Below are 27,734 nucleotides of genomic sequence, written 5' to 3'. Positions count from 1 at the left end.
TATATATATATCTTTATTGATTTCAGAAAGGGAGGGAGATGGGGAGAGAGAGAGAAGCATCAATGATGAGATAGAATCATTGATAGGCTGCTTCTTGCATGTTCCCTATTGGGGATTGAGCGCACAACCCGGGCATGTACCCTTGACCAGAATTGAACCCAGGACCCTTCAGTCTGCAGGTCGACACTCTATCCACTGAGCCAAACCAGCTCGGGCTGGATAGACGACATTTTTTATCTGTGTTCACAGTTGATGGACATTTGAGGTCCGCTTTTTGTTTAGTGAATAATTTTATTGCTGTCAACATTTGTTTGTCTTTTTTGTTGTTGTTAATCTTCATCTGAGGATATTTTTCCATTGATTTTTAGAGAGAGTAGAAGGGAGAGGGGGAGAGAGAGGGAAAGAGAGAGGGAAACATCATTGTGAGAGAGACACATTCACTGGTTGCCTCCTGCACGTACCCTGACCAGGGCGAGGGAACCTGCGATCAAGGTACATACCCTTGACCAGAATCAAACCTGGGGCCCTTCAGTTTGCAGTTCGATGTTCTATCCACCAGCTCGGGCTGGACAGACAACATTTTCTAAGCTCTGTTCACAGTTGATGGACATTTGAGGTTGTCCACTTTTTGTTCATTGTAAATAATATTACTATCAACATTTGTGAGCAATTTTTTGATATTTGTTTTATTTCCCTTGTTTTTTCATTTTGTCTACCAATCATAGGAGTTGAATGTTCGAAAAGTTACACTGTCTACAGATAAAAAAAAGTATGGTATTCGCCTAAGGGCAGAGCCAGATCACATGATCCTGGGGAAGCGGCTGAAGGGAGCCTTCAAGGCAGTGATGACGTCAGTCAAGCAGCTGAGCAGTGAGGAGCTGGAGCAGTTCCAGAAGCGTGGTGAGTGTCGCGGATGGAGCCTTGGCTCAGGGAGGCTTCTGGTTGGTATTCACTGTCATAAACTTCAAGAAAAACATTTATTAGAAATAATTCTGATAATTTAGAAAAACTTAAAGAAGGCAATAACAATGACCCCTAACTCATCATCCGTTCATGTGATGTAGATTCAGTGCCTATTCTCTGCTGTTTAATGTGTTAGGTGCAGCCCTAGCCAGTTTGCCTCAGTGGGCAGAGCGTCTACCTACAGACTGAAGGGTCCTGGGTTTGATTCCATTCAAGGGCACATGCCTGGGTTGTGGACTCGATCCCCAGTAGGGGGCGTTAAGGAGGCAGCTGATCCATGATTCTCTCTCATCAAGGATGTTTTGTTTGTTTGTTTTTTAAATATGTTTTATTGATTTTTTTTACAGAGAGGAAAGGAGAGGGATAGAGAGTCAGAAACATTGATGAGAGAGAAACATTGATCAGCTGCCCCCTGCACAACCCCCACTGGGGATGTGCCCACAACCAAGGTACATGCCCTTGACCAGAATGGAACCTGGGACCCTTCAGTCCGCAGACCGACGCTCCATCCACTGAGCCAAACCAGTTAGGGCTCATCAGTGATGTTTTAATCTCTCTCCCTCTCCCTTCCTCTCTGAAATCAATTATATATATATATATATATATATATATATATATATATTATTGATATATGAAATCAATAAAAAATATACACACACATATTTTAGAAGTATATAATATGTTAGGTACTCGAGCACTGTTGAAATTCTGATTCATTTCCTTTTAGTTACATAGAAACAGATCACACTGTAACTTTAAATTTTGTTTCTCATTCGTTTTTGCATTTTGTTTCCCCTTTTTATTTTACTTTTTTAAAAAATATATTTTATTGATTTTTTACAGAGAGGAAGGGAGAGGGATAGAGAGCTAGAAACATCGATGAGAGAGAAACATCAATCAGCTGCCTCCTGCACACCTCCTACTGGGGATGTGCCCACATCAAGGTACATACCCTTGACTGGAATCGAACCTGGGACCTTTCAGTCCACAGGCCGATGCTCTATCCACTGAGCCAAACCGGTTAGGGCTTATTTTGCATTTTTAATAATATGTTATAAACTTTTCTAAGTGTTTATTTTAAAATCCTATTTCAATAACTGTCTAATTTGCCTTCATATGGATATCTGATAATGGTTTTAATCAGTCTTTTATTATTGGTACCTTATGGGTTTTTTTTCATTCTTTTTAATACCATGTTATATTTCAATGAATATTTCATCTGAATATTTTGTGAAATTGATTTCTTTGGACTAAATTTCTAGGTAGAAATTACAGAATCAGATGGTTACCATTGAATTCTACAAATGTTAATGTGGGCACAGAAAATCTGCCCTCGTCAAAGAGAAAGCAGAAAGAACCCTTAGGGGTGCTATTGGGAGGAGCTGGGGGAGATGATGACTTAAGTCAGAACCTGTCACAGTTTCTCTAAAATTTCTAGAATTCACATACTGGTCTCTTAATTTGCCAAGGCTGGCTCTGTTCACTCAGAGTCCTTCTGTTTGGGTGGCACTGGCAACATCGAGTTTAATAATAATAAGACAGACATTGTCCTCACCCTCATTGTGCTGGTTGACGTGGAAGACATATGGAGGTAATGGTTGTTTTGATAAGTGCCGGGATGGAAACCTGTGGGACACTGAGGAGTTTAGGAAAGGAGTCAGCTCTCATATCCATGTGTTCAGAAGTTATCGGCTCTGCCGTGATTAGAATCATGATCGGCCTCTTTACAGCCATCTGCAGCTGTGTCCGGGGATGCAAGGTTTTGGAAGTTAAGGGCTCCCTCTAAAGTTGAAAATCATAAGCACAGAAGTGACATGAAAAGATATTTAAAGACTCAGCTCAGATGAGTGGTGATGGAAACTGATGGAAATGTCCTTAGGATTCCTCAAATTGTTTGATAAAATTTATCTGGAGATCTTACATGAGAGGCTAGCAACTAAAAGTTGAGTCATAACTAATTTAACTTGATATATTAAATTAATAAAATCTTTGATCATCTTTCCAGTTGTGAATCTAAGTTGTTTTATCAGATAGCGAAAATATAAAAAATTTCTGAAATACATCATATTTGAAACCAAAAGGCGGCCATTTTTAAACTGTAGTTTCTGAATAGACTGATCTGCACTGATGGAAAGCAAAATAATTTTGAGATCCCAGTGACAGGAAGTGAGAATGGCAGCTCAGTGCTCAGAGACCAAGAACATGAATGGTAACCACACGGGCTTCCTGAAGATGGGAATTGCCAACCTTGGTGGTTCCTCTGCTTGGGCTGGCAGGAATTACACTGAGAATATCATACTGTTCACCTCATTTAACCTACCTGATGGCACACTGCTCAGCACACAATGGGACCGAGGCCCTACCATCATTGAGGGGTGGGCCTTCGTTTGATTTGGCTCTAAAGACTGCATCCTTCATTACATCATGAAGTCTGTATTTAAAGTGGGGATTCGTGGCCTCCTGGCATGTCTTTGGACCTGGGAGTTTATATACAGCCATAGACATTGGGTCAGGAGGACTTGATATCATGAAGCCTCTGTATAGGCACAATGTACTTGTAGCAGGACAGTTTGTGGAGGAAGAGGGACTGATTAACAGTGGCAGTTGCATCTCTGCTAGGGTCCATTGTTGTGGAAGGCCATGAATTGCATGAAGATGACATTCGCCTTATGTACACCTTTGATCAAGCAACAGTTGAGACAGCCCAGTTCGAAGCACACTCGGACGCTCAGGTATTTTTCTGTGCCCTAGAGCATTTCTTGATCAAAAGATAAGATCATATTGGAGAAATTATATTGTACCTGTGCCTTTCCTGAAAGTGTTATTAACAGCTTGTCTTGCTTGGTGTTAAACAAACCAGTTATTCATTTTAAATTGGCTTATTAAACTCCTCTATGATATGCTCTTTACGTATGCCTTTTAACCAGTGCATAAATAGATATTTTGTGACTTCTACATGGGAGTACTTGTCCTAAGTATTGGGTCATACTACAAGGAGTCAGTTACCCCACTCTTAAAGGAATAAGCCAGTCATGGAGATAGGAGAGTGAGCCACATGTTATTCTGCCTGATAAATTATCTGGTAGAAATAAGTCCAGAGAAGAGCTCCTATCGAGTGTGGGTAGATGGCTAGGGAGTGCGGGCAGTTTTGGATTCTGGGGTCAACATTTTTATTGTGGGGTCACAATATTTTTATTGTGATGGAGCACAGCATCTCCTTTCACTCCTGATCAGACTTCTCGGGGTAGATAGGTTGTTGGGCTCCACTGTGGGAGTGGGGGCTTGATGGAGGCCCTCTGTGGCTACCATGCCAGATGAGGGGAGGAGAGGAGTACCTTCTCTGAAGAGGCCAGCCTCTTCAAGCCTTTGCACAGGGCTTAAACTAGTTGTAGACAGCATGTAGGCAGACTGGTACAGAGCCAAAGGCGAGGTAGCCAGAAGAGCAGGGAGGATTGCGAACATAGCGGGTGCAGTCCTTCCGGGCTCCAGCCAATGGGAGGGAGGGCCTAAAGTTGTCAGTATGGGCCCACCACCCTGCCTGACTCCTCATCCATTTCCAGTGCTGACTTCTGCACCTTCACAAAGTTTAACTTCTCTGATTGAGTTTCCTTTACAATAAATGGTGATCTTACCTACTTTATAAGTATATTCCCCTCTAATAGAAGTGATACTTATATTAGTACATCATCATTAACAACCTTCAGAATAGGTGAGAGAGAAAAGTAGACAAAGTTGACAAGAAGGTGGCAATTTAAACTCATATAAAAAAAGAACTGTGTCCATTGTAGAAATTGTTTCTTGAATCCCACTAATAAACCAAAGGATAAAAAGGGGTCATGGCTTAAGAAACTGGTAGGTACTGCCTTTAATTCATTTGTTGTGGTAGATCCATTTGAAAAGCTGTTCTACAAGCTTTATGACTACTGATATTTTTATTACAAGAATTGGCACTATTTATTAAACAGACCAAAAAAGCAGAGTTGAGAGACTAACAGACCAGTCTCACAGTCTCCTGTGAGCACACTCTGCAGAAGAAAAAGGGAAAGCTGCCCTCTCTCCAGATATGAAGGACGCTGGTTACAAACAGGAACTGAACTATAAAGAAACTAGATTAACTGTGTTCTTTGCTTAGTTTTGTGAATAAATAGTGCTACATGTTAGACTTCTCGGAACTTAGTTTTAAATAGCATTTTGCTGAATTTGAAAGAACTGTTTTTCTCTATTTGATTGTCATGGTATGCTCTGTTCATTCCTGCAGGCTTTGGTTCTCTTAGATGTCACCCCTGACCAGGCGATGGTGGATCAAGGGGTGGCTCGGGAAGTCATCAATCGTATCCAGAAACTTCGCAAAAAGGTTTGTCACATTGAGAGTAAGCTGCTGATTTGGAGTTTTGTTTGTTTATATCTTATTTGTTGGGGAGGTTGGGAGAGGTAGGTAATGACTTAATGAACATGAGTTTGTTCAGATGGTCCTCTACAGGAGATGGGCCCCCCTCCCTGCTTATTCACTCCCAGGCTGGATGCGGGTGTTTTGTTTCTCTGGGAGCTTTCAGCCAGCTGTGCCGCTTGTCCTCCTTTTCCCACTTCCCTGAGCTCCCACAAAACCATCTTCCAGGTCCATAGCCCTCCTGGCGGGCGCAGAAGGCCATGAGAGGGCCGTTGTGTGAGAGGGGAGGTGCAGTCAGATCAGCATCAAAGGGCTTCTGGCTCAGGGGAGGTAGGGTTGTATCTGGACAGAAGGATTGATCCTTCCTTATTCAGAAGTTGGGAGCAGGACACGGGGGCCGAGCCCATTGCCTGCCCTCACCAGGTGAGGGAGCCAAGGAGCTGCTATCCCTAGGAGAGCACCCACCAGCCCTCCTCGTAAGGCCAGGTTTGAAATCTGTAGTTCAGGGTCTGAGGAGGCCAATTCCAGCAGAGAAACAGGCGCTTGGAACTCTGGGCTAGCACAGAGCTCTGGGAGTGGCTCTCACTGCGCCACGCCCTTGCCTTCGTTTCCCAGGAGAGCAGGACGAAGACTGGTCCCTTCCACGATGACTCAGCATGGAATTGTCAGCCCTTGTTCAACAGCATCTTACCTGCTGACTAATCAAGTGCTTCCCATTTTACTTTTTCTGTATGTGCTTTCAGTGCAATCTGGTTCCCACTGATGAAATAACAGTTTATTACACAGCAAAGTCTGAAGGAAATTATCTGAGCACCATTATTGAAAGCCACATGGAGTTCATATTTGCCACCATAAAGGCTCCCTTGAAACCATATCCAGTCGCTACAGCAGATAAAATCCTTATTCAGGAAAAAATGCAGGTGAGTTCTGTGGAACTATTAAGAGATTTAGTTATAGATTTTAGTTAAGTTTATGTGCTCACATCTTGATAATTCTGTCTCCCCATTAGCAATGGTTCTGGATGACAGTCAGGAGGTTCAGAGAGATGACGTCCAGAACAGGAGAGGGGAAGGAAGGCAGCCAGGAGTTACAGTTGTGTTTGAAACTGCAGAAGTCAGTGTCATGGTTCTGAGAATTACTGTTAAACGGCAATTGACTTGAAAAGCAATTAACTTTTAAGGTAGTAGGTTATACATGAAACTAAAATTTCATTTCCTGTTGGTACATTTTAGAGGTGACTATGGAAATCTGATAACAAGGCATGGCCTGGAGTTGGTCATTTAGAACAGGGGAAGAAAATCTGTCAGTGATTTATTGAATCTTTTGATTCCTATGTTGTTCCGACTTGGTATAGGGCAAATAAGATAGACAGGTAAGGGCTGGAAATGGCTGTCTTTTCAGTGGGGCAGTTTATAAGATGGTTTCATTGTCTATTTTTTGTATATTTTTAAAAAACAAGGTAAAAAGAAAAGGGGGGGATATAGCCCTTGACTGTTTTATTGATGGGATTGCATATGCTCTCAGAATTGTAGAAAGTTCTTGCTCTTAAAAAGAAATGGTTGCTATGTTATTTGTGACCCTGTGGTCAGATGCTGCAGTTACAAAATCACTTCATCCTGTTGCTCAGTTAAAGGGGTCTGACCTGGAAATTACACTCACCAGGGGATCCTCCACACCTGGCCCTGCTTGTGCATATGTCAATCTTCACATTTGTGCAAATGGCAGTGAGCAAGGTAAGAGTAAATAATTCTATGGTTTGTATTTTATTTCTTACTTAAACCTATGAATATCTTCGAAGCGATTATAATAGAACTAGAGGCCTGGTGCACGAAATTCGTGCTGTGGGGGAGCCCTCAGCCCGGCCTGCACCCTTTCCAATCCGGGTCCCTCAGGGGATGTCCGACTGCCTTTCACAATCTGGGACCGCTGGCTACTACCCGCTCGCCTGCCTGCCTGCCTGCCTGCCTGATTGCCCCTATCCCCTCTGCCTGCCTATCTGATCACTCCTAACCACCTCTGCCTCGCCCCGCACCGCACCCGGGACCCAGGATTCCCTCCTCCGGCCTGTCGCAGCAGGGGAGCATGGACAGGCAGCTTCATTGGACCGCAGCTGCAGGCACCCGGAACCGTGGAGCGGACGGCTTATCCCTCTCCTGGGCCGCAGCCTGGCTGGTCCCCATTCCTCTCTTGTGAGCTCATTTGTGCCTGGCTGGTCCCCATTCCTCTCTCTCGACCTCATTTGTGCCTGGCTGGTCTCCATTCCTCTCTCCCCACTTGTTGAATGTCTGAGCAGTTCCAGCGCCAGGGTGTGATGACCATTTGCATGTTAGCTCTTTATTATATAGGGTTGGTAAAACTGTATAAGTTTTTCTTTTTAATTGTTATCAAAATGAACCCACAGCATGTCCAGCATGGCTCAGTGGTTGAGCATTGACCTATGAAATCAATAAAAAAATATATATATATACTTTAAAATGAACCCACAAAAGCTGAGTGATGTAGCTCAGTTAGTTGAACTTTGTCCCATGCACCAAGAGGTCACTGGTTCGATTCCCCATCAAGGTACATGCCCAGTTTGCAAGTTTGATCCCCAGTAGGGAATGTACCAGAGGTAGTTGATCCATGTTTCTATCTCCCTCTCCCTTCCTCTCTCTCTCAGATATCAATAAAAACATTTAAAAAAAAGGAACCCACAAGAGTAAACTTTTAGACTTGCACCACTAGGATGATAGAGTAGATGTACTTTTCCCTATTCCTCCAACAAAGTACAGCTATAAACACGCATCATTATAAAAATCAACATGAGAAGACTGTTTGTACTGTCCCAGCCTGTCAATAACCAAGGGTATTGGTAGGCCAGCCTTTTGACTCTTACTATGATTAAGACACCCTTCAGCAATAACCATCAGGAAACTGGGAATATGCAGATTTCTGCCTAACAAAACCTAGACATTACACGGCACACATGGGGCCACACAGTAAGGTTGTGGGGTCTGGGTTATTGGTCAACTTAAAACATAAGCGTGGGGCCCTGGCTTGTTTGGCTCAGTGGATAGAGCGTCGGCCTGCGGACTGAGGGGTCCCAGGTTCGGTTCCAGTCAGGGGCATGTGCCTTGGTTGTGGGCACATCCCCAGTGGGATGTGTGTGGGAGGTGACTGATAGGTGTTTCTCTCTCATTGATGTTTCTGGCTCTCTGTCCCTCTCCCTTCCTCTCTCTGAAAAATCAATGAAATATATTTTTTTAAAAAAAACATAAGCGTGGGGATGTAAAGCATTGGAAGAGAAAACAAGTAACTCAAATGTCAGTTATTGAAGTCAACCACGATCCCTAAAACAAAGGAGCCGCAGTGCAGGACCTCAGCCTGGCTCTTTGTCCAGTCAAGTGGCTAGTGATGTGTGTATTGGACGTAGCTGTCTTTGAAATGGACTCCTAGGCAAACAAAGCTTAAGCTTAAGCTTTGTACTTGCAGTACAAAAAAGAAAAACTGCAGCTTACATTTCCAAGACTCTTACAAGGGAAGGGAAGAAGGCACACCAGCCAGGGACCTAGGGACCAAGCAACAAAACAACACTGTGTTCTCTGGGTTTTCTTTTTGCCTCATATGTATTCCAGACTTGGAGTTGAAGAAGCCGGCAGTCTGGAAATGCCAGTGAGCATGAACAAACACTCCGACAAAATCCTGCTCTCTCTAGATGAAGGACCAAGAGAGCAGAAACCCAGGAAGTCGGAAAACTTTTAGACAACAACTGTTCTCTTCCCGCGAACATAACAGAACATTTGTAACCTCACTACTACTCACACGCCAAGTGGGGAGCCTAGACTCCTGCCTCTGCCAAGCTGAGGAGCTCCCAGCCCCACCGCCATGGTGGTGTCAGAGAAGACCAAGTGGGGAGCTTGGACTTCCGTCCTACTCAGGCATGTGTACTAAGGCATCTCTTCCCCAGTGGTAATGAGGCCACATACATCCTGACAAGCTATCATTGAAGGCCATTTGGGGAGCAGCGAGAAGGCCATTCAACTCTTCGTAGCCAGGAGGGCTTATCACTGAATTCCAAGAGAGAAGTCGGAACTCCCTTGTCCCCATACCCCAGCAGTGACAAGGAGTGTCAGTGATAGGAAACCTGGACTTATCCTCTCACTAAGCAGCAGTGAAGCAGTGCCAGCTTTCCCCTGACATTGTGATGTCAGACAAGGTCAGCTAAAATTTAATTAAGAGCCAGCTCATAAAACCAGGTCCAGGTTTGTGTTTTTTTTGTTTGTTTTTTATAAACATATTTTATTGATTTTTTTACAGAGAGGAAGGGAGAAAGATAGAGAGTTAGAAACATCGATGAGAGAGAAACATCGATCAGCTGCCTCCTGCACACTCCCTACTGGGGATGTGCCCGCAACCCAGGTACATGCCCTTGACCGGAATCGAACCTGGGACCTTTCAGTTGACGCTCTATCCACTGAGCCAAACCGGTTTCGGCAGGTTTTTACTGAAAATTATGCATCATACCAAGAACTGAGAAGATCCTTTTTTTTTTTTTTTTTTTTTTTTGAATAAACACCTTGGTTACCTGAGCCAAGATGGGCGGGAAGAGGAGTCACTTGCCTTTCTGGGCCGTGACTTTCCTGATAGAACTTCAGGTCCTGGCCCTCGGGCACACAGCCCTCTGTGTGGCCACACCTGCCTGGTCTGGAGCGATGCAGGCAAGGAGCTCGCCTGCTGGCACAGCTCCTCCAGAAGACTGCTGATTTTGGCATTCTTTTCCCTTCCATCATATTTCTTATGAATTTTCTGTCATCGTTTTTTGTTTAAAAACTCTTCCTCTTCAGGAGTCAGCTTGGCCCCCTTCTTGTGGCCCAGGGGCAGTGCCCAGTGGGACTCGTTCCACTGTCGGTACCGTGTGCTGTCAGAGAGCACGATGCAGTTCTGTACTAGGGGCTTGGTGCAGATGAGTTTGTTGCTGGGTGCATTGTAGACAACATCAGTCGTCCTTGTTTTGCGTGTACCACACTCTGAGCCCCAGGAGAAGTTGTCCACGTCCAGCCTCAAGGCTCATGCTTCTTGTTGCCTCCCAGCTCGGACTGTGTGTCTGCGGCGGGGTCCAATCTTAGTGTGACAGCGAGGAGTCCCAGCTTATGTTTTCGCTTCTTATGGCAGGGCTTTCTCATGCCCCCAGTCTTGCGGCGCTTGTGCCAGTTGTCCTGAGAGATGCCCATGGCTTGGCACCGGCTGGAAAGAGAGAAGAACCAGAAGATCTCAAACTAAATGAAAAAAAGCAATCACTGTATGTGAATGAACATCAAGATAACAGAAATGTTAAAATTACTCCACAATATAAAGCAGCCATAATAAAAATGTTTCCCAGAATAATTACAAACAAAATAGGAAAAAATGAAAAGTAGAGTCTCAGCAAAGAAAGGAAAAATCAAATGGAAATTTTAGAACTTAAAACTATTACTAAAGTACAAAAATTCAGTGGATGAGCTAAACAACAGTTTAAAGGAGATGGGAAAGAATCCGTGGACTGGAGGATATAATAATAGAAATCACCCATTCTGATCCACAGAGAGTAAAATAAACATGGTTTAAAAGAAAATGGCCCTAGCCAGTTTGGCTCAGTGGAAAAAGCATCAGCCTGCAGACTGAAGGGTCCTGGGTTCGATTCTGGTCAAGGGCCCATGTGGGCTCAATCCCCAGTAGGGCACATGCAGGAGGAGTCAATCCATGATTCCCTCTCATCATTGATGTTTCTCTCTTTCTCTCTCCCTTCCTCCCTCCCTCTCCGTTCCTCTCTGAAATTAATGAAAATGTTAAAAAAAAAAAAAAAATGCAGCCCTGGCCACGTGGCTCAGTTGATTAGTGTTATCCCGTGCACCAAAGGGTCCTGGGTTTGATTCCTGGTCAGGGCACTAACCCAGGTTATGGATTCAATCCCCAGTTTGGGTGCCTATGGGAGGCAACAGATCAATGTTTCTCTTTCTCTCCCTTTCTTCTCTTTCTAAATAAAAATCATCCTCAGGTGAGGATTAAAAATGACATAATACTAAATTTAAAAGGTTTCTTAAAAAGGCATTGGAAGAAAGAGATTCTTTCTGTCTCCAGCTGTGTGCCACTCTATTCTTCTATAATCCCCACAGGACATGTGAGGAAATGCCACTGAGCTGCTTCTGGCTCATCCCACTTATGTTAAATACATCACACCCAGGACTGCCCACATGCATCCTGAGAGTGCATGGGGTACATGCTCAAAAAGAAAGAAAGGCCAGCTGAACACTCTGTGCCCTTCACTTTACATTCACATTTACCTTTTTCTTCAGATTTACTTATATTTTTGGCTTTTTAGGTGGAGTACTGCTTCTGGAAAATCCTAAAGGTGATAATCGGCTAGACCTCCTAAAGCTGAAGAGTGTTGTTACTAGCATTTTTGGTGTGAAGAATACAGAGCTGGCGCTCTTCCACGGGGAAACAGGTGTGCGGAAAGTGGAAAGCTAGCCATGGCCTTTGACACAGGTGGAGTGTGTGAGTCCGGCCGGCTCTTCAGCAGTGCCTGCCTATGCATATGGCAGCAAGAACACCATCCTTATCAGGAGATGACAGCTCCCCCTACTCTCTCACCTGTTATCCAGGTGCAGGATTCTGAGATTCACAGACTTCCCTGGGGTGTTTTAACTTTCTTAAACATAGTGTCTGCATCTTGCTAAATCCAGATTCTCGGTAAGATAAGCCTAAATAGAATTTTTAAAAGTTGTAAGTACATTCTCTCCCACTGTCACAGGTTGAAATGTGAGACCAATCCACCAAAAAAGAAAGAGCAAAAAGATACATTGAAGTTTTTACCCATAGTACCATGGGCCTTCTTTGCAAATAGGGCCCTTGCAGAGGTGGTTAGATGAGGTGCGGTGAGCCCTATTACGTAGGACTGGTGTCCTCCTGGGAAGACACAGAGACCTTGTGTGAGGACAGGCCTAGACTGGAATTGTGCAGGTGCAAGCCAAGAAACAGCGAGGATTGCTAGGGATTTCCAAAGCTGGGAGGAAGGGAAGGGTTCCCCAAAAGGCATCAGAGGGAGCGAGGGCCTACTGACACTTGATCTCAGGCTTCTTGCCTCAAACTCTGAGACAATAAATTTCTGTTGTTTTAAGTCCCCTAACTTATGTTTCTTGGCAATAGATGTAGAAAACTAATAGTACTCACTTTATGAACCTGAATGCTTATTTTAGAAACTTTTAAATAGCCTAAAAGAGAACATCTAAATGGGCAGTAACTAAAAGAATACCTGCTGAACCTCAGTAGTAAAATCCACAATGTGGTACTATTACTTGATACCAGATTGGCAAAAACTAGAAAAATTTCACAGCCTTAAATGTCATCAAAGGTGTTGTGTAATAGGAACTCCCATTCCCTGCTGGATTGTAAATGGATAGAACCACCATGGAAAACCATGTGCCGTCCTATCTGTCAGGGGTTGAAAAAGGGAAGCAGAAGTGATGAGAGAGAAAAAGCCAGGAAGTAAAAGTCTGGATGAGGGCGGCTGGTTGGAAGATCGGAGAAAAATCTGTGACCTGGATCCACCCAGGGCATCTGATTAGGGGGGCTGGTCCTGTCCCTGAAGTCTCTGGGATGAGAAGTAGAGGTCAGCAAGAACAGGCTGGAGCTCCTCTGTCAGGCACATCTAACACTGGCAGGCCCTGCAGAAGCAGCTTGGCAAGCGAGTTGCTTGTGCGCCTGGCCCGGATGTCAGAAGAGCACAGGAGTGTAGGCCGGTTGCTCTCCCCTCTGACCCTGTGAGTGGCAGTCCCTGAAAGCTGAGTGGTGCCTGGGCCCCACATTGGCCTTAGGAAACAGTGGCTGTAACTAAAATCCTGTGCACCTTTTCAGCCCTAACCCAATCCAGGACAGTCAGAAAGTTCTGGGAAGCTTTTAACTTAGCTAAGTGAGCAGAGTTAAATCTCCACCATCCACCCCTTGTGATTCAGGCATTTATACATGGCTCTGTAAACCACATCTGACTTCCAGACAAAACAGTATTTTCCATCTGAAGTTGAGAATGTGAAAATACTGTTTCTGATCCTTGGATGCAAAACCCGTGTATAGAAAGGGCCAACTGTATTTATTGAAAAAATCTGCAGTCCTACCCATTTTCAAGAGTCAGCTATACAGGGAAAAAACTAAAGGGAAACAAAATAGTTTGCATTTTAGGTTGTGAATATTATGCCATTTATTTTGCACCAATAACATTTCCTACTAATTGCATGTGCTTTTATAGAAAAGGCAGTGTCCCTTCATAAACAAGTAGAAAGTATCACTGTAAAGATACACATATGGTAGTTTAATAAATATGGAAAAGTGAATGACTTCAGGTATATAAACTATCTGCCCCTGAAAGAATGATGTCTTTTACTATTTTTTGTTATTTGTAGAAATACAAAACCAAACCGATTTACTGAGTCTTAGTGGAAAGATGCTGGGTGTGACTGCAGGACCAGCTCCCTCTGTGATTGACAGTCCTGGTACTCTTCTCTGTCGGTATATCAACCTACAGCTCCTGAATGCAGACCCACAAGGTACATGCCTTCCCTAGTTGTAAACATCTTCAGCAGGTGAGTGGTGGGGTGTTGGATGGTAAGGTTTTCTTTAATTTTCAACCTCTGTGACTTGTGTGGATTTTTCACATTGGCTTTAATGTACTAATTTAAAGGAACACACGCAGGCTTGTTTCTTTGGCTTTATTTATGTAGAAGTACTCTCATCCATCTGATACGGTAAGGAAATGAGATAAATTGAGTAGGTAAAAGTTATAGCTAAATCTGAATTGTTTAAATGCCAACACATTTTAATTCAGCCTTATTTTTTCTTCTTGGAAAGTGTTTTGAAAACTTAGTTTTTTCCAGTTGTTTGGTGTTCTCATTGTACACATTGGTTACTGAAGCCTTCAGGCTCTTCGTTATGCATTTGCTGAATACTTCTTTTCCAAGCTGCAGGGCTTTTTATACTGATCGGTTTTCTTTTTCCCCTTCCCCTTTCCCTCTGGGAGATGTTTGAGACTTTTCTGCAAACTGTACAACTGTCCCACTGGCATCCTACACTCAACAGCTGCCTTTCCAAGCCTGCAGCAGTACCCCCTCCGTTAGGGATGCTGTAGCGTGATGGTGTGGACTCTCAGGGTTTAATCCAGTCTGTTCTTCCTTCTGTAGAGTGTTTACTGGGAACAGTGGGCACCCTCCTGCTAGAAAACCCACTTGGGCAGAATGGACTCACCTATGAAGGTCTTCTGTGTGAAGCAGCCAAGATGTTTGGCCTTCGCAGCAGGAAGCTAAAGCTGTTTCTGAATGAGACGCAAATGGATGGTGAGATTGTAGAACATGCTAAATTTTTGTTTTATTTTTCTTTTGCATTATTTTCTGTATGAACAACTGTAAACCTACTTTTGCCCCACCCTGTGTATGCTTCTAGGAAAATTAGCATATTCTAAATTTGCTGATTCTAAATTATTCTCTTCCCCAAGGATTAAAATGATCCCAGTATATCCTATCTAATAAAAGAGAAACATGGTAATTAGCCGTACCTCCGCTACCCTTCCCATTGGCTAATCAGGGTGATATGCAAATTAACTGCCAGCCAAGATGGCGGCCAGCAGCCAGGCAGCTTGAAGCAAACATGAGGCTTGCTTGCTTCAGTAACGGAGGCCCGCCTGCCGCTGCCGGCCTCTGAGCTTGCAGTTTGAAACATTGTTACAAATATAGAATCTAAACAAACTCCAGAAACCTGCTTTCAGCCAGCCAGGATCTCAGAACTGGAGTTGAAACAGTATTTCGATTATAGAACCCAAACAAACCAGATACCTGCTTTCAACAGCCCAGGCCTAAGAGCTGGAGCCAAGCCTCAGAGCTAAAGCTGGCCTAGAATAAAAAAAAAAGAAAAAAGAAGTGGTTGGGAGCTTCAGTCACCCGCCAGCCTGAAAACAGCCCTCAGCCCCTCACCCAGACTGGCCAGGCCACCCCAGTGGGGACCCCCACCCTGAAGGGTGTGTGACCAGCTGCAAATAGCCATCATCCCCTCACCCAGGCTGGCCAGGCACCCCAGTGGGGACCCCCACCCTGATCCAGGACACCCTTCAGGGCAAACCAGCCGGCCCCCACCCATGCACCAGGTCTCTATTTTTATATAATAAAAGGGTAATATGCAAATTGACCCTAACAGCAGAACGACTGGGAATGACTGGTCACAATGACACACATTGACCACCAGGGGGCAGACGCTCAATGCAGGAGCTGCCCCCTGGTGGTCAGTGTGCTCCCACAGGGGGAGCTCTGCTCACCCACAAGCCAGGCTGACGGCTGCCAGCACAGCAGTGATGGCGGGAGCCTCTCCCACCTGCTCAGCAGCGCTAAGGATATCTGACTGCAGCTTAGGCCTGGTCGCCACTGGCAAGTGGACATTTCCAGAGGGCTCTTGGGCTGCCAGAGGGATGTCTGACTGCCAGCTTAGGCCCAATCCCCTGGGGAGCAGGCCTAAGCCAGCAGGTGGACATCCCCCAAGGGTTCCCAGACTGCAAGAAGGCACAGCCCGGGCTGAGGGACCCCCCAAGTGCACAAATTTTTGTGCACCGGGCCTCTAGTCTTATACAATAAAAGCCTAATATGCTAAGCATCCAGTCATCTGGTCAGCCATTGAACCAATCAAAGCATAATATGCTAATGATATGCTAAGGCCGCTCAACCGCTTGCTATGACGTGCAGTGACCGCCATGGGTCAGACGCTCCAACCAGTAGGTTAGCTGGCTGCTGGGGTCTGGCTGATTGGGACTGAGTGAGATGGGCCGAACGTGCCCTAAAGCCCTCCCGCGGCCCCTCTCCAGCTAGCCACCCTCCCGCGTCCCTCCCCAGCTCCAGTCCTGCACCGGAGGAGTCCTTTGGCCTGACCTGCACCCTCTCGCAATCTGGGCTGAGGGACACGCCCTCCCCCCCAGCTCCCTCCCCGCGGTGCATGAATTTCGTGCACCCGGCCTCTAGTTGTCAAATAACAGTGGAAAGTTAGACCTGACATGATTGCCTAGCACACTTGCTTTTCAACCTGAAGGACTCCCTTTACCATGTTTAGTGGAAATGAACTCCCTCAACTTCTCTTTTTTGGAGAATGCTTTAATTACTTCTTCTTAATTTTGAAGAACAGTTTTGCCAGATAGAGATTTCATGTTGATAGTTTTTCAGTATTTTAAATATGTTATTCCACTACCTTTGGCTTCCATGTTTTCTGATTGGAAATTGGCTACTCATTAGTATCCCTGTCATGTGGTTTCTCTTTTGTTGCTTTCAAGATTTGGTCACTATTTCGTCAAATGTTCTTTCTACCTTTTCTTCTCCTTCCAAAACTCTCATAATGTATGTGTTAGTCCATTTGACTGTATTATTTCAAATGTTCTATTTCAAGATCACTGATTTTTCTGACTGCTCAAATATGCTATTTACTAGTAGCCCCTCTTGTGAATTTATTTCAGTTGTTTTACTTTTCCGCTCCAGAATCTCTCTTTGATTTCTTTTATACTTTCTCTATTGATATTCTTAATTTGTTGATACATTGCTTTCTTGGATTTCTTTAATTATTTGTGGCTTCCATCGGCCTTTTCATTGGTTCGTGGTTTTCCCTTTAAGAGAGTTACTACAGAGTGTAAGTTCAAATATTTGCGCTTTCTAAAGGACAGATTCTGTCTACTTAGCTTTTCCTCTGACTGTGCCATAACTTTCCTGCTTCTTTTTATGCCTTGTGATATTTTTGATGGTGAAAATTGGACATTTGAATATTAGGCTCTCCCCCTCCCCAGGGTGTGTGCTATTTCTGATTTTTTTTAAAATTGATTTCAGGTAGAAGAATGTGGAGGGAGAGAAGGATCGAAACATCAGTGATGAGAGAGAATCTTTGATTGGCTGCCTCCTGCACACCCCTTACTGGGGATCGAGCCCACAACCAGGCACGTGCCCTTGACCAGAGTTGAACCTGAGACCCTTCAGTCCACAGGCCAACACTCTATTCACTGAGCCAAACTGGCTAGGGCTATTTCTGATTTTTGAAAGCTGTAATTGTTCATTTGTTTTATGGCGAAGACCATATTCCTTGTTGTGTGTAGTCATTGCAGTCTCTGTTCCGTTAGCTTGTTTTCAGCTACTGTTTAACAGATTATCTTGACCCCCAGGAGCTAAAAGCATAACAACAAAATACCCACCTCTCTTAGTCTTTGGAGATTGGCTTGTGATGGGCCACTCATTCAGCACAGCCAAACTATTTACAGCTCTGCCTCCGCCTTTACCTTCTGTTTGCACTCAGCCTAAAGAGCAGCCAGATTTAGCCAGAAAAGCCTTTTACCTTTTTCAGAATTGAAAGCTTTGGGTCTTCTCAGGTGTTTTCTGTCTATACATCCAGGCCTGGACATGCATGTAGCTTTCTAAAATTACTCAGGATGCACGGGCAATTGTTAAAGCCCCAATTATCCTAAGAATCTCTCTCCTACTTTTCCTCCCAGGCCTTAGACAGCCTATGTATGTTTCAGTGATAATCTTTTATTCCACACAGCTGTGGGGTTTTTGTTTGCCTTATAATGTTTTTAAGCAATACCTACCACTTTCCACCCTGACCGAGTTCCAAGTTAGGCAAAACAGAGACAAGTACTTTATGTAAGCCCTTCAGAGAGGTTAGAACAAACACAGTATTTTTGCTCTGTTTCTCCTAGAAATAGGTGCCAGGGTCCCACACTGGGCACGTGGGCTGCTGTCATCAAGCCCGTCACCAAGACAGCAGGTGACGGCACACATGCTATTATCTATGGCCTCATTTTCACTGTATTTTTTTTCTCTAAAAACTGTCTTTCGTAAAATATTAATATTTTGGTAAATAGAAGGATCGTGTAATGCTCACAGTTTTAAACACTCACTGATGCCTTCTTGCTTGTTCCACTAGATTCTAAATATCATCTCCAGATTCTGGAGTTACTATCTGTTAAGGAGGCAGCTTTGAGAGTATTTTTACATTCAGGATTCCTGCTTGGACAAGAGCCATTTTTAGAGAAAGTTGATTTCTTCTTTGAATTCAGATCTAGATAGAAGCAAAATGCAGCAGAGTAGGCAAAGAGCTTTTTAAACTTTTGTCACTCTGAGTTTTTATATATTCGGTATTAATTGCATTTGTGTTATACTTTGGATACTGGAATTTTTTATCTTTGGGCATATTGGGTCCTATATTTTTTGACATGAGCCCTTCAGTTTTGGAAAAGTTCCTGTTATCAGTGTGGTTCAACAAAACCAGTTCTTGTTATCTGGCATTTCCTAGGTTTACCATGTACTCTTATTCCCCCAGACCTGGAAATAGCTTTTCTTCCCATTACTGAAAGTTAATATTTAGAAACCACAAATCTGGCCCACTGGCTTGGTTTTGTTCTAGGCCTTTTCTGTGTATCTAGGAAATGCCTGTGGTGTGATATGGAGGGAGGGGTATGAGGACAATAGGGGCAGTGCCCAGCATTACTTCAGTGGAGGCACAGTCCTTCATAAGTTAAACAAAGAATGAGCTCTCAGCTATAAGCAGTCGGGTCCAACTACAAACGTGGAGAGAGGGCTTCATACAGGGCCTCTCACTTCTGGCACCAACTGCAACCTCTCAGGTTTGACAGTATGTTAGCAGGTTTCACAGAATTCACTGGAAGCGTTTGCATTCATGACTACATTTACTGCAGGGAAAGGAATAATGTGTAGGGCCAAATAGGAGAGCTGTGCAGGCGCAGAGCTTCAACTGTCCTCTCCCAGGAGCATAGACGGGGTTTCCTTCTCCTGACCCTGGTGCATGCCAGTGTGCAGTGGGCTCCCACACAGGGAAGCTCACCCTTGGTGCCTTGCTTTGTATTGAGGCTTTATTACATAGGCATGATTGAGTCATTGCCCACATGGTTGAACTTACTTTTACCTTGAATTAGATGGTTGATCTTTCTGGTGTGGCTTCCTCCCCCCTGAGTCAGCTATCTCCCTTGCATAAATTATCGGGTGTGATGAAAGATCAGACCTCTCTTGGGGTGAGGCCAAATTTATTGCTTACTCAGGCAGCTGACATTTTTATGGTATGTAGAATAGAAAGAAAATTTATTTATTGTTAATCTCTTTTCGCTCTAGAAATTACAGAAGAAATTCCCCTGAAGACTTTGAACACGAAGACTGTGTATGTTTCTGTATTTCCAACAACGGCTGACTTCTAACTTTCTGTTATCAGTGTGGTTCAGTCAACCTTTCCCTACACACACACACACACACACACACACACACACACACACACACACACACATTCATGTATTGAAAATAATCCTTTCAGGTGCATTTGGTCTAAATGTGCTGCTTTTGGTCTAAATGTGACGTGGCATTGGTTCATCAAGTAGCTTAAAACCTCACAGCAATATTCACATTTCACCTTAAGCACCTATGTAGTCATGTTGGGAGAAGATTGCAGTGTTACCTCAGCACTAAGGTTTATTTCTGTACTTGAATTCCTTAAGTATAGAGGGAGAAAGTTATTAAAGTGGCATAATGTTTATCCTTTTATGGTCTTTTAAAACCTTGAGGACTAGGCTGCTGATCAACTGAAAAAAAAACACACAAAAAAAACCTTGAGGAAATGGATAATTATCTGGATTTCCTTGGATAATTTGATGGAATATGTTGTTCCATTAAAGCAAGAAAAATAACCAAGCTTTCTCAGATAATAAATATGTTAAAAGTAATTCATTCTCCCATTGTTTATTGAAACTTTTAATGTATAATCTTCAAAAAACACAAAAACTTAATAGTGACTTCTGTATTAAGACAGTGGGCTAAGTTGGTTAGAGCATCATCCCAGTATGCCAAGGTTGCAAGTTTGATCCCCCATCAGGGCACATAAAAGAATCAACCAATGAATGCATAAATGAGTGGAACAACAAGTCTCTCCCCCCTCCCTCCCTCCCTCCCTCTCTTTAAAAGTCTTTTTTAAAAGATTTTTTTTTTAAATGTACTAAATAAATATCTCATTTTACTTCTTCCCAAAACCCTATGTTTACAGATGCCCAAACAGAATTAGATGTGTAAAAACCCTATGTTTACAGATGCCCAAACAGAATTAGATGTGTAAGATTTATTGGGGGAAACATACATAAGGGATAAAGGGGGACGGGATAAAACATAGGCAGAAGAACCCTTCAGGCTACAATTTAGATTTGACACCATGAAAATTTAAGAAAGAAGGAAGATTGATTAGAGAAAGTTGAGACTGCATTGCAATTCTCAGAAAACCTTGATCAGGCTAATCAAGAGTCTCTAGGCAAGGATTCCAAAATAAAGAGTCCATATTTGGGTAGCTGTTCTCCCCCTGTCCGCCTTATCTACGGGTTTGTTTGTTTATGATCTCAGTTATACAGTCAACTGTGGTTCAAAAATAATTCATAAGATTTTTGTTTGTTTTTAAAAAATATTTTTATTGAATTTAGGGTGAGGGAAACATTGATCAACTGCCTTCTGCATGCCCCCTACTGGGGATTGAGTCTACAACCTGTAATCCAAGCAGTGGCCTCGCAGTGTGTGATGATGCACAAACATGAGGCTGAGCCACACTGACCAGGGCCATGGGTTCAAATCCAATCTTGCCATCTGCAACACCATGGATGGACCTGCCGCGTACTGTGCTAAATGAAATCAGAGCAAGACGGGTATCATATGATTTCACTTGTATATGGAATCTAAAGTAATCAGAAATAGAACATTTTGATGGTTGGGGGTGGGTTAGAAAGTATAAATTGGTAGTTACCGGAGCATCACAGGATGTAAAGCACAGCATAGGGAACATAAAGTCAGTAATGCGATAACTGGGGCCAGACGGGCACTAGACTTAGGGGGATCACTTTTCAGCTTACAGAAATGTCTAATCACTGTGTTGTACACCTGAAACTAATATAATATTGTATGTCAGCTGTAATTGAAAATAAAAATTATTTTTTTAAAAATCAGTTTTAAATTGCACACAGTCTGAGTAGGTGATGAATCTTGAGCTGTTCTCCTCCATCCTTTCTGGTCTGTGAGTCATCCCTTCGTTCAGAATATCCATCCATGTGTTAGACACTGCCTGCCCATCAGAGGCCAAAAACTAGTGGCACAATGTTTTGTAAGTAAGGGGTGGGGGGGCAGGGGGGGGAGGACTGTGAACTATAAACTCCCTGTGCTTCAGTTATTAAAGAGTAAAAAAAGATACTTTCAGGCAATTGGAACTAAAATTATTTGTCACTGGAAGACCTGTTAAAAATTGGCTAGAGGAAGTTATTGAAATAGAAAAGGAAAAAACCTTGCAATACCAACAGAAAGAGCAGAAATATGGTAAATATAATGAATTATCCTTTTCTTAATGAGATAACATCTGATATTCCAATCAATGATACTTAAAAGTGTGGACTTAGCCCTGGTGAGTGTGGTTGGGCATTGGCCTGTGCACTGAAAGGTTGCTGGTTCTTGAGCCCAGTGACCTAGGCAGGGATAAAGGACAGAGGTGTGGCCAGTTTTTTGACAATCAGCATTTCAAACAGAGAAAGCCATGGAGCCTGACTACCTCTCCTCACCCTCCCAGAGCCATCAGCAGGCCCCAGAAGAAGCTATAGCAGTGAGGGTTGGCGCATTATCTGAAATTTTTTCCCTGAGTGACAGGCACAATGTGACTAATCCCAGGGTAGGGTGGAGACATGGAGGTGATGCCACAGATGTCTGCCAGTCAACCTTACTGGGAAAGCAAAGCAACAAAGGAAGTGACCAAATTCTCCCAGCTCATCCCACACCAACAGATGACAGCTTCTCTGTTGGCACCGTCTGGCTGAAGTGGGCAGCACTGGTATTTCACGGATTTGGAACCCCAGTGGCCACTATATTCCCCTGGGGGATTTGTTTTCTGAGACCAAGATGACCAGAGCACAGAGGAGACACATACCTTCTATTGGGACATAGGTGATTTTCCACCCGCACATACATGTGAAATGACAGAGGTGCTCGAGACTTAAAGGTCTTGCTTCAGCAGCACCACCTGTAAAGCAATAAGAAGACTTTTTATCTATTAGAGGAGTGCCATTTATACACAGATATCTAGAGAGAGGAGGAATCCATCAAATACCATGAACAACCAAGATGACATGGCAGCCCAGGAACAAAACAAAAATTATCCCAAAAATAAAATCATGGAAATAGGTGATTTAAGTCAGCGGTCGCCAACCTTTCGGACCTCACAGATCACCCACCGGTTGGTGACCACTGATTTAAATGACAGAGAAGTCAAGATTTCAGTTCTTAGAAACAAGATACAAGAAAACAGGCAGTTATGAACTCAAAGTCAATGAACTAAATTAGTACTTTACCAAACATTACAACTTTTGAAAAGAACCAAACAAATCTTGGAGATGAAGGATTCAATAAAAGAGAAAAGTGAACTAGTAGGCATAGGAAATAGAGCTTATCAAACAGTTGAGAACTTCCCAAACCTATGGAAAGAGCTAGGTCCTTGAATCCAAGAAACAAACAGAACACCTAGTTACCTCAGCCCAAAAGGCCTTCTCCAAGGCACATTGTGTTAATACTGTCACCAATGATGAGGTCCTGGCCAGGTTGCTCAGTTGGTTAGAGTGTTGTCTCAATACACCAAGTTTGTGACTTTGGTCTCCAATCTGGGCACATACAAGAAGCAACCAATAAATGTGTAGATAAGTGGAACAAGAAATCAATATCTCCCCCCCCCCTTCCTCTCAAATCAATCAATAAAATAAATTCATGACAAAAATTCTCAAGACTGTCAGGAAAAAGAACTACCTATAAAATAAATCCCATTAAGTTATCACTAGACTTCACAGCAGAAACCCTACAAGCTAGAAGAGAATGGGACCAAATATTCAAACTACTGAAAGAGAAATTACCAAACTAAGGATAAGCTATCCAGCAAAGTTATACTTTAGTTATGAAGGAGAAATAAAGACCTCTAGACACACAGAAGCTTAGGCAATTCGCCACCAGAAGACCTCCATTGCAGGTAATGCTCAAGGAGGTTTACAGACATACAGCATAGTTAGGGTTAATTTCTGACAAAACAAAAGTGGGAGATAAAGTTCTGAGCTTGCAAAGAAAAGTAAAGATTACATGCATTCAAAAAAACCCACTATATATCAAACTTTTTTTTTTTTTCATAAACCTAATGGTCACCACACAAAACCCCAAAGGAGAGACACATAATGAATCAGAAAATGTATGGAATACCACTTAATAGAAACACTAGGAAAAAAAACCAATGAAGGTGCAGAGCCAAGAGAGAAAAGGAAGTGGCTAGCCTGGGCAGTGTGGCTCCGTGACTGAGAACCTGTGAACAGTTCAATTTCTAGTAAAAGCACATGCTCAGGCCATGGGCTTGATCTCCAGTGTGGGTTATGTAGACGTCAACTGATCAATGATTCTCATCATTGATATTCCTATCTCCCTATCCCTTCCTCTCTGAAATCAATAAAAATATATTTTTAGAGATTACAAATGGCATGGAGTAAGGGGATGCTACACTGATATGCTTCCAGGACCAAACTGGAATTACAACTAAAATACAAAAACAAAAAGCCCTGACCGGTTTGGCTCAGTGGATAGAGTGTCAGCCTGCGGACTGAAGGGTACCAGGTTTGATTCCAGTCTAGGGCATGTACCTTGGTTGCAGGCACATCCCCAGTGGGGAGTGTGCAGGAGGCAGCTGATTGATGTTTCTCTCTCATCTATGTTTCTAGCTCTCTATCCCTCTCCCTTCTTCTCTGTAAAAAAATCAATAAAATATATTTAATAAATAAAATACAAAAAAAAAAAAAAGCCTGAGCAATCAATTGAAGACCAACTGGAGAGAACCCTGATAACCAAGCATGGAAAGTGGAGACACACAGAGACTGGTCGGAAGGGTGGAGGTGCAAAAGGCTGGCCCAGCTCCCACACACAGCACCTGAAGTTCTGGAGAGAGATCTCAGCTGGGGTCAGGGTGCCACTGAGAACTCTGGCATCTAAGCCCTAAGCTGCTCCCCCACCCCACCCAGCAGAGAGCTCCAGAACTGAGAAAGGTGCCCACATTACCTCTGGCTGTGAAAAGGAGCAAGGCTGCTGTCTGCCGGGGAGGGACGGCTGGAAATTCAGGCACCCTCTTAAAGAGCCAACACACAAATCTTGTGTGCAGCCACTTATCTTGGGCTCTGGCAGAGGGAGGGCAGAGTGGACTGGAGCTGTGTGAGTAGAAGCAAGGGTTAGGGGCTTTGAGGTTAGAGCTCAGAAGCAGACACCCTGGTTTCCTCACGCTGTGGAGGTCATCTTTCTCAGGCAAAAACTGTCATCCATTCAGTTTTTGCATGGGGTAAGGATTAGCAAATCAGATCCAGCAATATATTAAAAAATTACACACCATGACCAAGTGGTATTTATTCCATGGATGCAAGGTTGGTACAATATTTGCAAATCAACAAATGTGATACATCACAAAGAAATTTAAAGACAAAAAGCACATGGTCATATCAATAAATGCAGAAAAAGCATTTGACAAAATACAACACTCGTTTTTGATAACTCTCAGCAAAGTGGGAAGAGAGTATATCTCAATGTGATAAAGGCCATATGTGACAAACCTATAGCAAACATCATACCCAATGGGCAAAACTAAAACCATTTCACCCAAGAACAGGAACACGACAGGAATATTTGCTTTCACCACTCTTATTCAACCTAGTCCTGGAAGTCCTGGTCACAGCAATCAGATAAGAAGAAGAAATAAAAGGCATCCAAATTTGAAAGGAAGAAGTAAAACTGTCATTATTAGCAGATGACATGATATTTCACATAGAAAACCCTACAGACTCCACCAAAAAATTTAACTAGATTTCAATAATGTAGCAGGATAACAAATTAACACCTAGAAATGAATGGCTTTTTTCATAATATATTTTTATTAATTTCAGAGAGGGAGAGATAGAAGAATCAAAGATGAGGGAGAATCATTGATTGGCTGCCTCTTGCATGCCCCCTACTGGTGATAAAGCCCACAACCTGGGCATGTGCCCTGACTGGGAATTGAACCATGACCTCCTGGTTCGTAGGTCAACACTCAACCACTGAGCCACACTGGACAGGCATCAGTAGCTTTTTTTAATACATCAATAATTCTTAGAGAAACTAAAACAATCCCATTTAACATTGCAACAAAAAAATTAAGATACTAACAATAAACCAAGGAAGCAAAAGACTTGTACTTGGAAAGATACAGGACATTGGGAAAAAGTGATAGAGGAAGATACAAACAAGTGGAAGAGTATTCCATATTCATGGGTTGGCAGAATTAGCATCATTACAATGTCCATACTACCCAAGGCAATCTACAGGTTCAGTGCAATCCCTATTAAAATACTGCATATTTCACAGATCTAGAACAAATACTCCAAAAATTTATATGGTACCAAAAAGACCCTGAATATCCACAGCAATCTTGAGAAAGAACAAAATTGGAGGAATCACAATACCAGATACAAGTTATACTACAAAGCCACTGTAATCAAAACAGCCTGGTACTGGCACAAGAACCGGCCTATAGATTAAAGAAGCAGAACAGAGACCCCAAGCCATTAGGCTCAATTAATATTTGACAAAGGAGGCAAGAGCATACAATGGAGTCAAGACAGTCTCTTCAATAAATGGTGTTGGGAAAATTGGACAGGTACATGCCAAAAAAATGAAATTAGACCACCAACTTACACCACATACAAGAATAAACTCAAAATGGATAAAAGACTTAAATGTATGCAATGAAACCATAAAAATCCTACAAAAAAGCCATAGGCAGCAAAATCTCAAGACATCTCTCGTAGCAATGTGGTTATGGATACATCTCCAAGGGCAAAGGAAACTAAGGAGAAAATAAACAGATGGGACCACATCAAAATAAAAAGCTGCACAGAAAAAGAAACCATCAACAAAATGAAAAGGGAGCCCACTGTATGGGAGAACATTTTTGGCAATGATACATCTGATAAAGGGTTAATATCCAAAATATATAAGGAACTCACCCAACTTAACAAAAGGAAGCCACACAATTTAATTTAAAAATGGGCAAAGGACCTAAATAGACACTTCTCCTTAGTGGACCTAAAGATGACCAAAGGACAGATGAAAAAATGCTCAAAGTCACTAATCATCAGAGAGATGCAAATTAAAACAACAATGAGGTATCACCTCACACCTGTCAGAATGGCTACTATCAACAAAGGGGGTGTGCATGAGGCAGATGGTCAATGATTCTCTCTCATCATGAATCTATCTCTCTCTCTCCCTCCCTCTCTGAAATCAATACAAAAATATATATATTAAAAAGTCAATAATATGCTGTCTTCCGATGACACATCTAAGCTGCAAAGACATATATGGACTCAAAGTGAAAGGGTGGAAAATGATTCTCCAAGAAAATAATATCCATAGAAAAGCAGGTGCAGCCATATGTATATCTAACAAAATAGTAAAGAGAGCAAAGTTAACAAGAGACAAAGATGGACATTTTATAATGATAAAAGGAAAACTACATCAAGAAGATATAACACGCCCTGACCTGTTTGGCTCAGTGGATAGAGCGTCAGCCTGCAGACTGAAGGGTCCTGGGTTCGATTCCGGTCAAGGGCATGTACCTTGCTTGCGGGCACATCCCTGTTGGGGGTGTGCAGGAGGCAGCTGATCGATGTTCCTCTCTCATCGATGTTTCTAACTCTCTGTCCTTCTCCCTTCCTCTCTGTAAAAAATCAATAAAAAAATATATTTAAAATCTAACATAGCAATGAGAATTTTAAAAAAAAAGAAGATATAACACTTCTCAATATATATGCACCCAATCATGGAGAACCAAAATATAAATAGCAATTGCTAACAGAAGTAAAGAGAAAAAACAGACAAAAATAATCATAGTATGGTACCTAAATATTCTATTGACAGATTTAGATGAATCATTGAAACAGAAAATCAATAAAGAAATATTGGCCTTAAATGACACATTAGACCAAACAGACATTATTGACATCCCAGAATATCAGATGGTATAGACTTCTCCAGTGCACAAGGAACATTTTCAAGAAAAGACCATATGTTGGGACTCAAAACTAATCTCCACAAATTTAAGAAGATTAAAATTACATCAAGTATATTCTCCAACCACAGTGCTTTAAAATTTGAACTCAAAAATAATAAAATACATATATAACACAACTACTAAAAAATGACTGGGTCAAAGGAGAAGTAAAAGGTGAGATCAAAGGTATGTAGAGACTAATGCGAATGAGACTGTGACGTACCAAAACCCCTGGGACGCA

At 42.8% G+C, this 27,734-nt stretch overlaps 1 protein-coding gene and 1 pseudogene across 2 annotated transcripts in view; one reads left to right on the top strand and one right to left on the bottom strand.

Moving 5' to 3' along the window:
- Positions 1–21,369, top strand: part of IARS1 (isoleucyl-tRNA synthetase 1) — a 98,354-nt gene extending 76,985 nt beyond the window's left edge. The window contains exons 26-34 of the mRNA XM_081103200.1: positions 726–900; positions 3,583–3,695; positions 5,222–5,317; positions 6,094–6,270; positions 6,978–7,083; positions 11,688–11,813; positions 13,765–13,908; positions 14,539–14,691; positions 19,498–21,369. Of these exons, the coding sequence (XP_080959326.1) occupies positions 726–900; positions 3,583–3,695; positions 5,222–5,317; positions 6,094–6,270; positions 6,978–7,083; positions 11,688–11,813; positions 13,765–13,908; positions 14,539–14,691; positions 19,498–19,580 (1,173 nt within the window). The 3' untranslated portion in view covers positions 19,581–21,369. The remainder of the gene's footprint in view (positions 1–725; positions 901–3,582; positions 3,696–5,221; positions 5,318–6,093; positions 6,271–6,977; positions 7,084–11,687; positions 11,814–13,764; positions 13,909–14,538; positions 14,692–19,497) is intronic.
- On the bottom strand, positions 8,654–10,687 carry LOC308528114 (small ribosomal subunit protein eS8-like; annotated as a pseudogene). The gene is made up of 2 exons: positions 9,915–10,687; positions 8,654–8,679 (listed from the first exon to the last, which is right to left on the bottom strand). The product of its transcript is annotated as a small ribosomal subunit protein eS8-like (transcript).
- Positions 21,370–27,734: the final 6,365 nt, after the last annotated feature.

This window comes from Myotis nattereri (assembly GCF_964212035.1).
Source record: "Myotis nattereri genome assembly, chromosome: 12".
Taxonomy (NCBI): domain Eukaryota; kingdom Metazoa; phylum Chordata; class Mammalia; order Chiroptera; family Vespertilionidae; genus Myotis; species Myotis nattereri.
The sequence above is the reverse complement of the archived record's forward strand: the minus strand, read 5'-3'. Positions and strand labels throughout refer to the sequence as shown.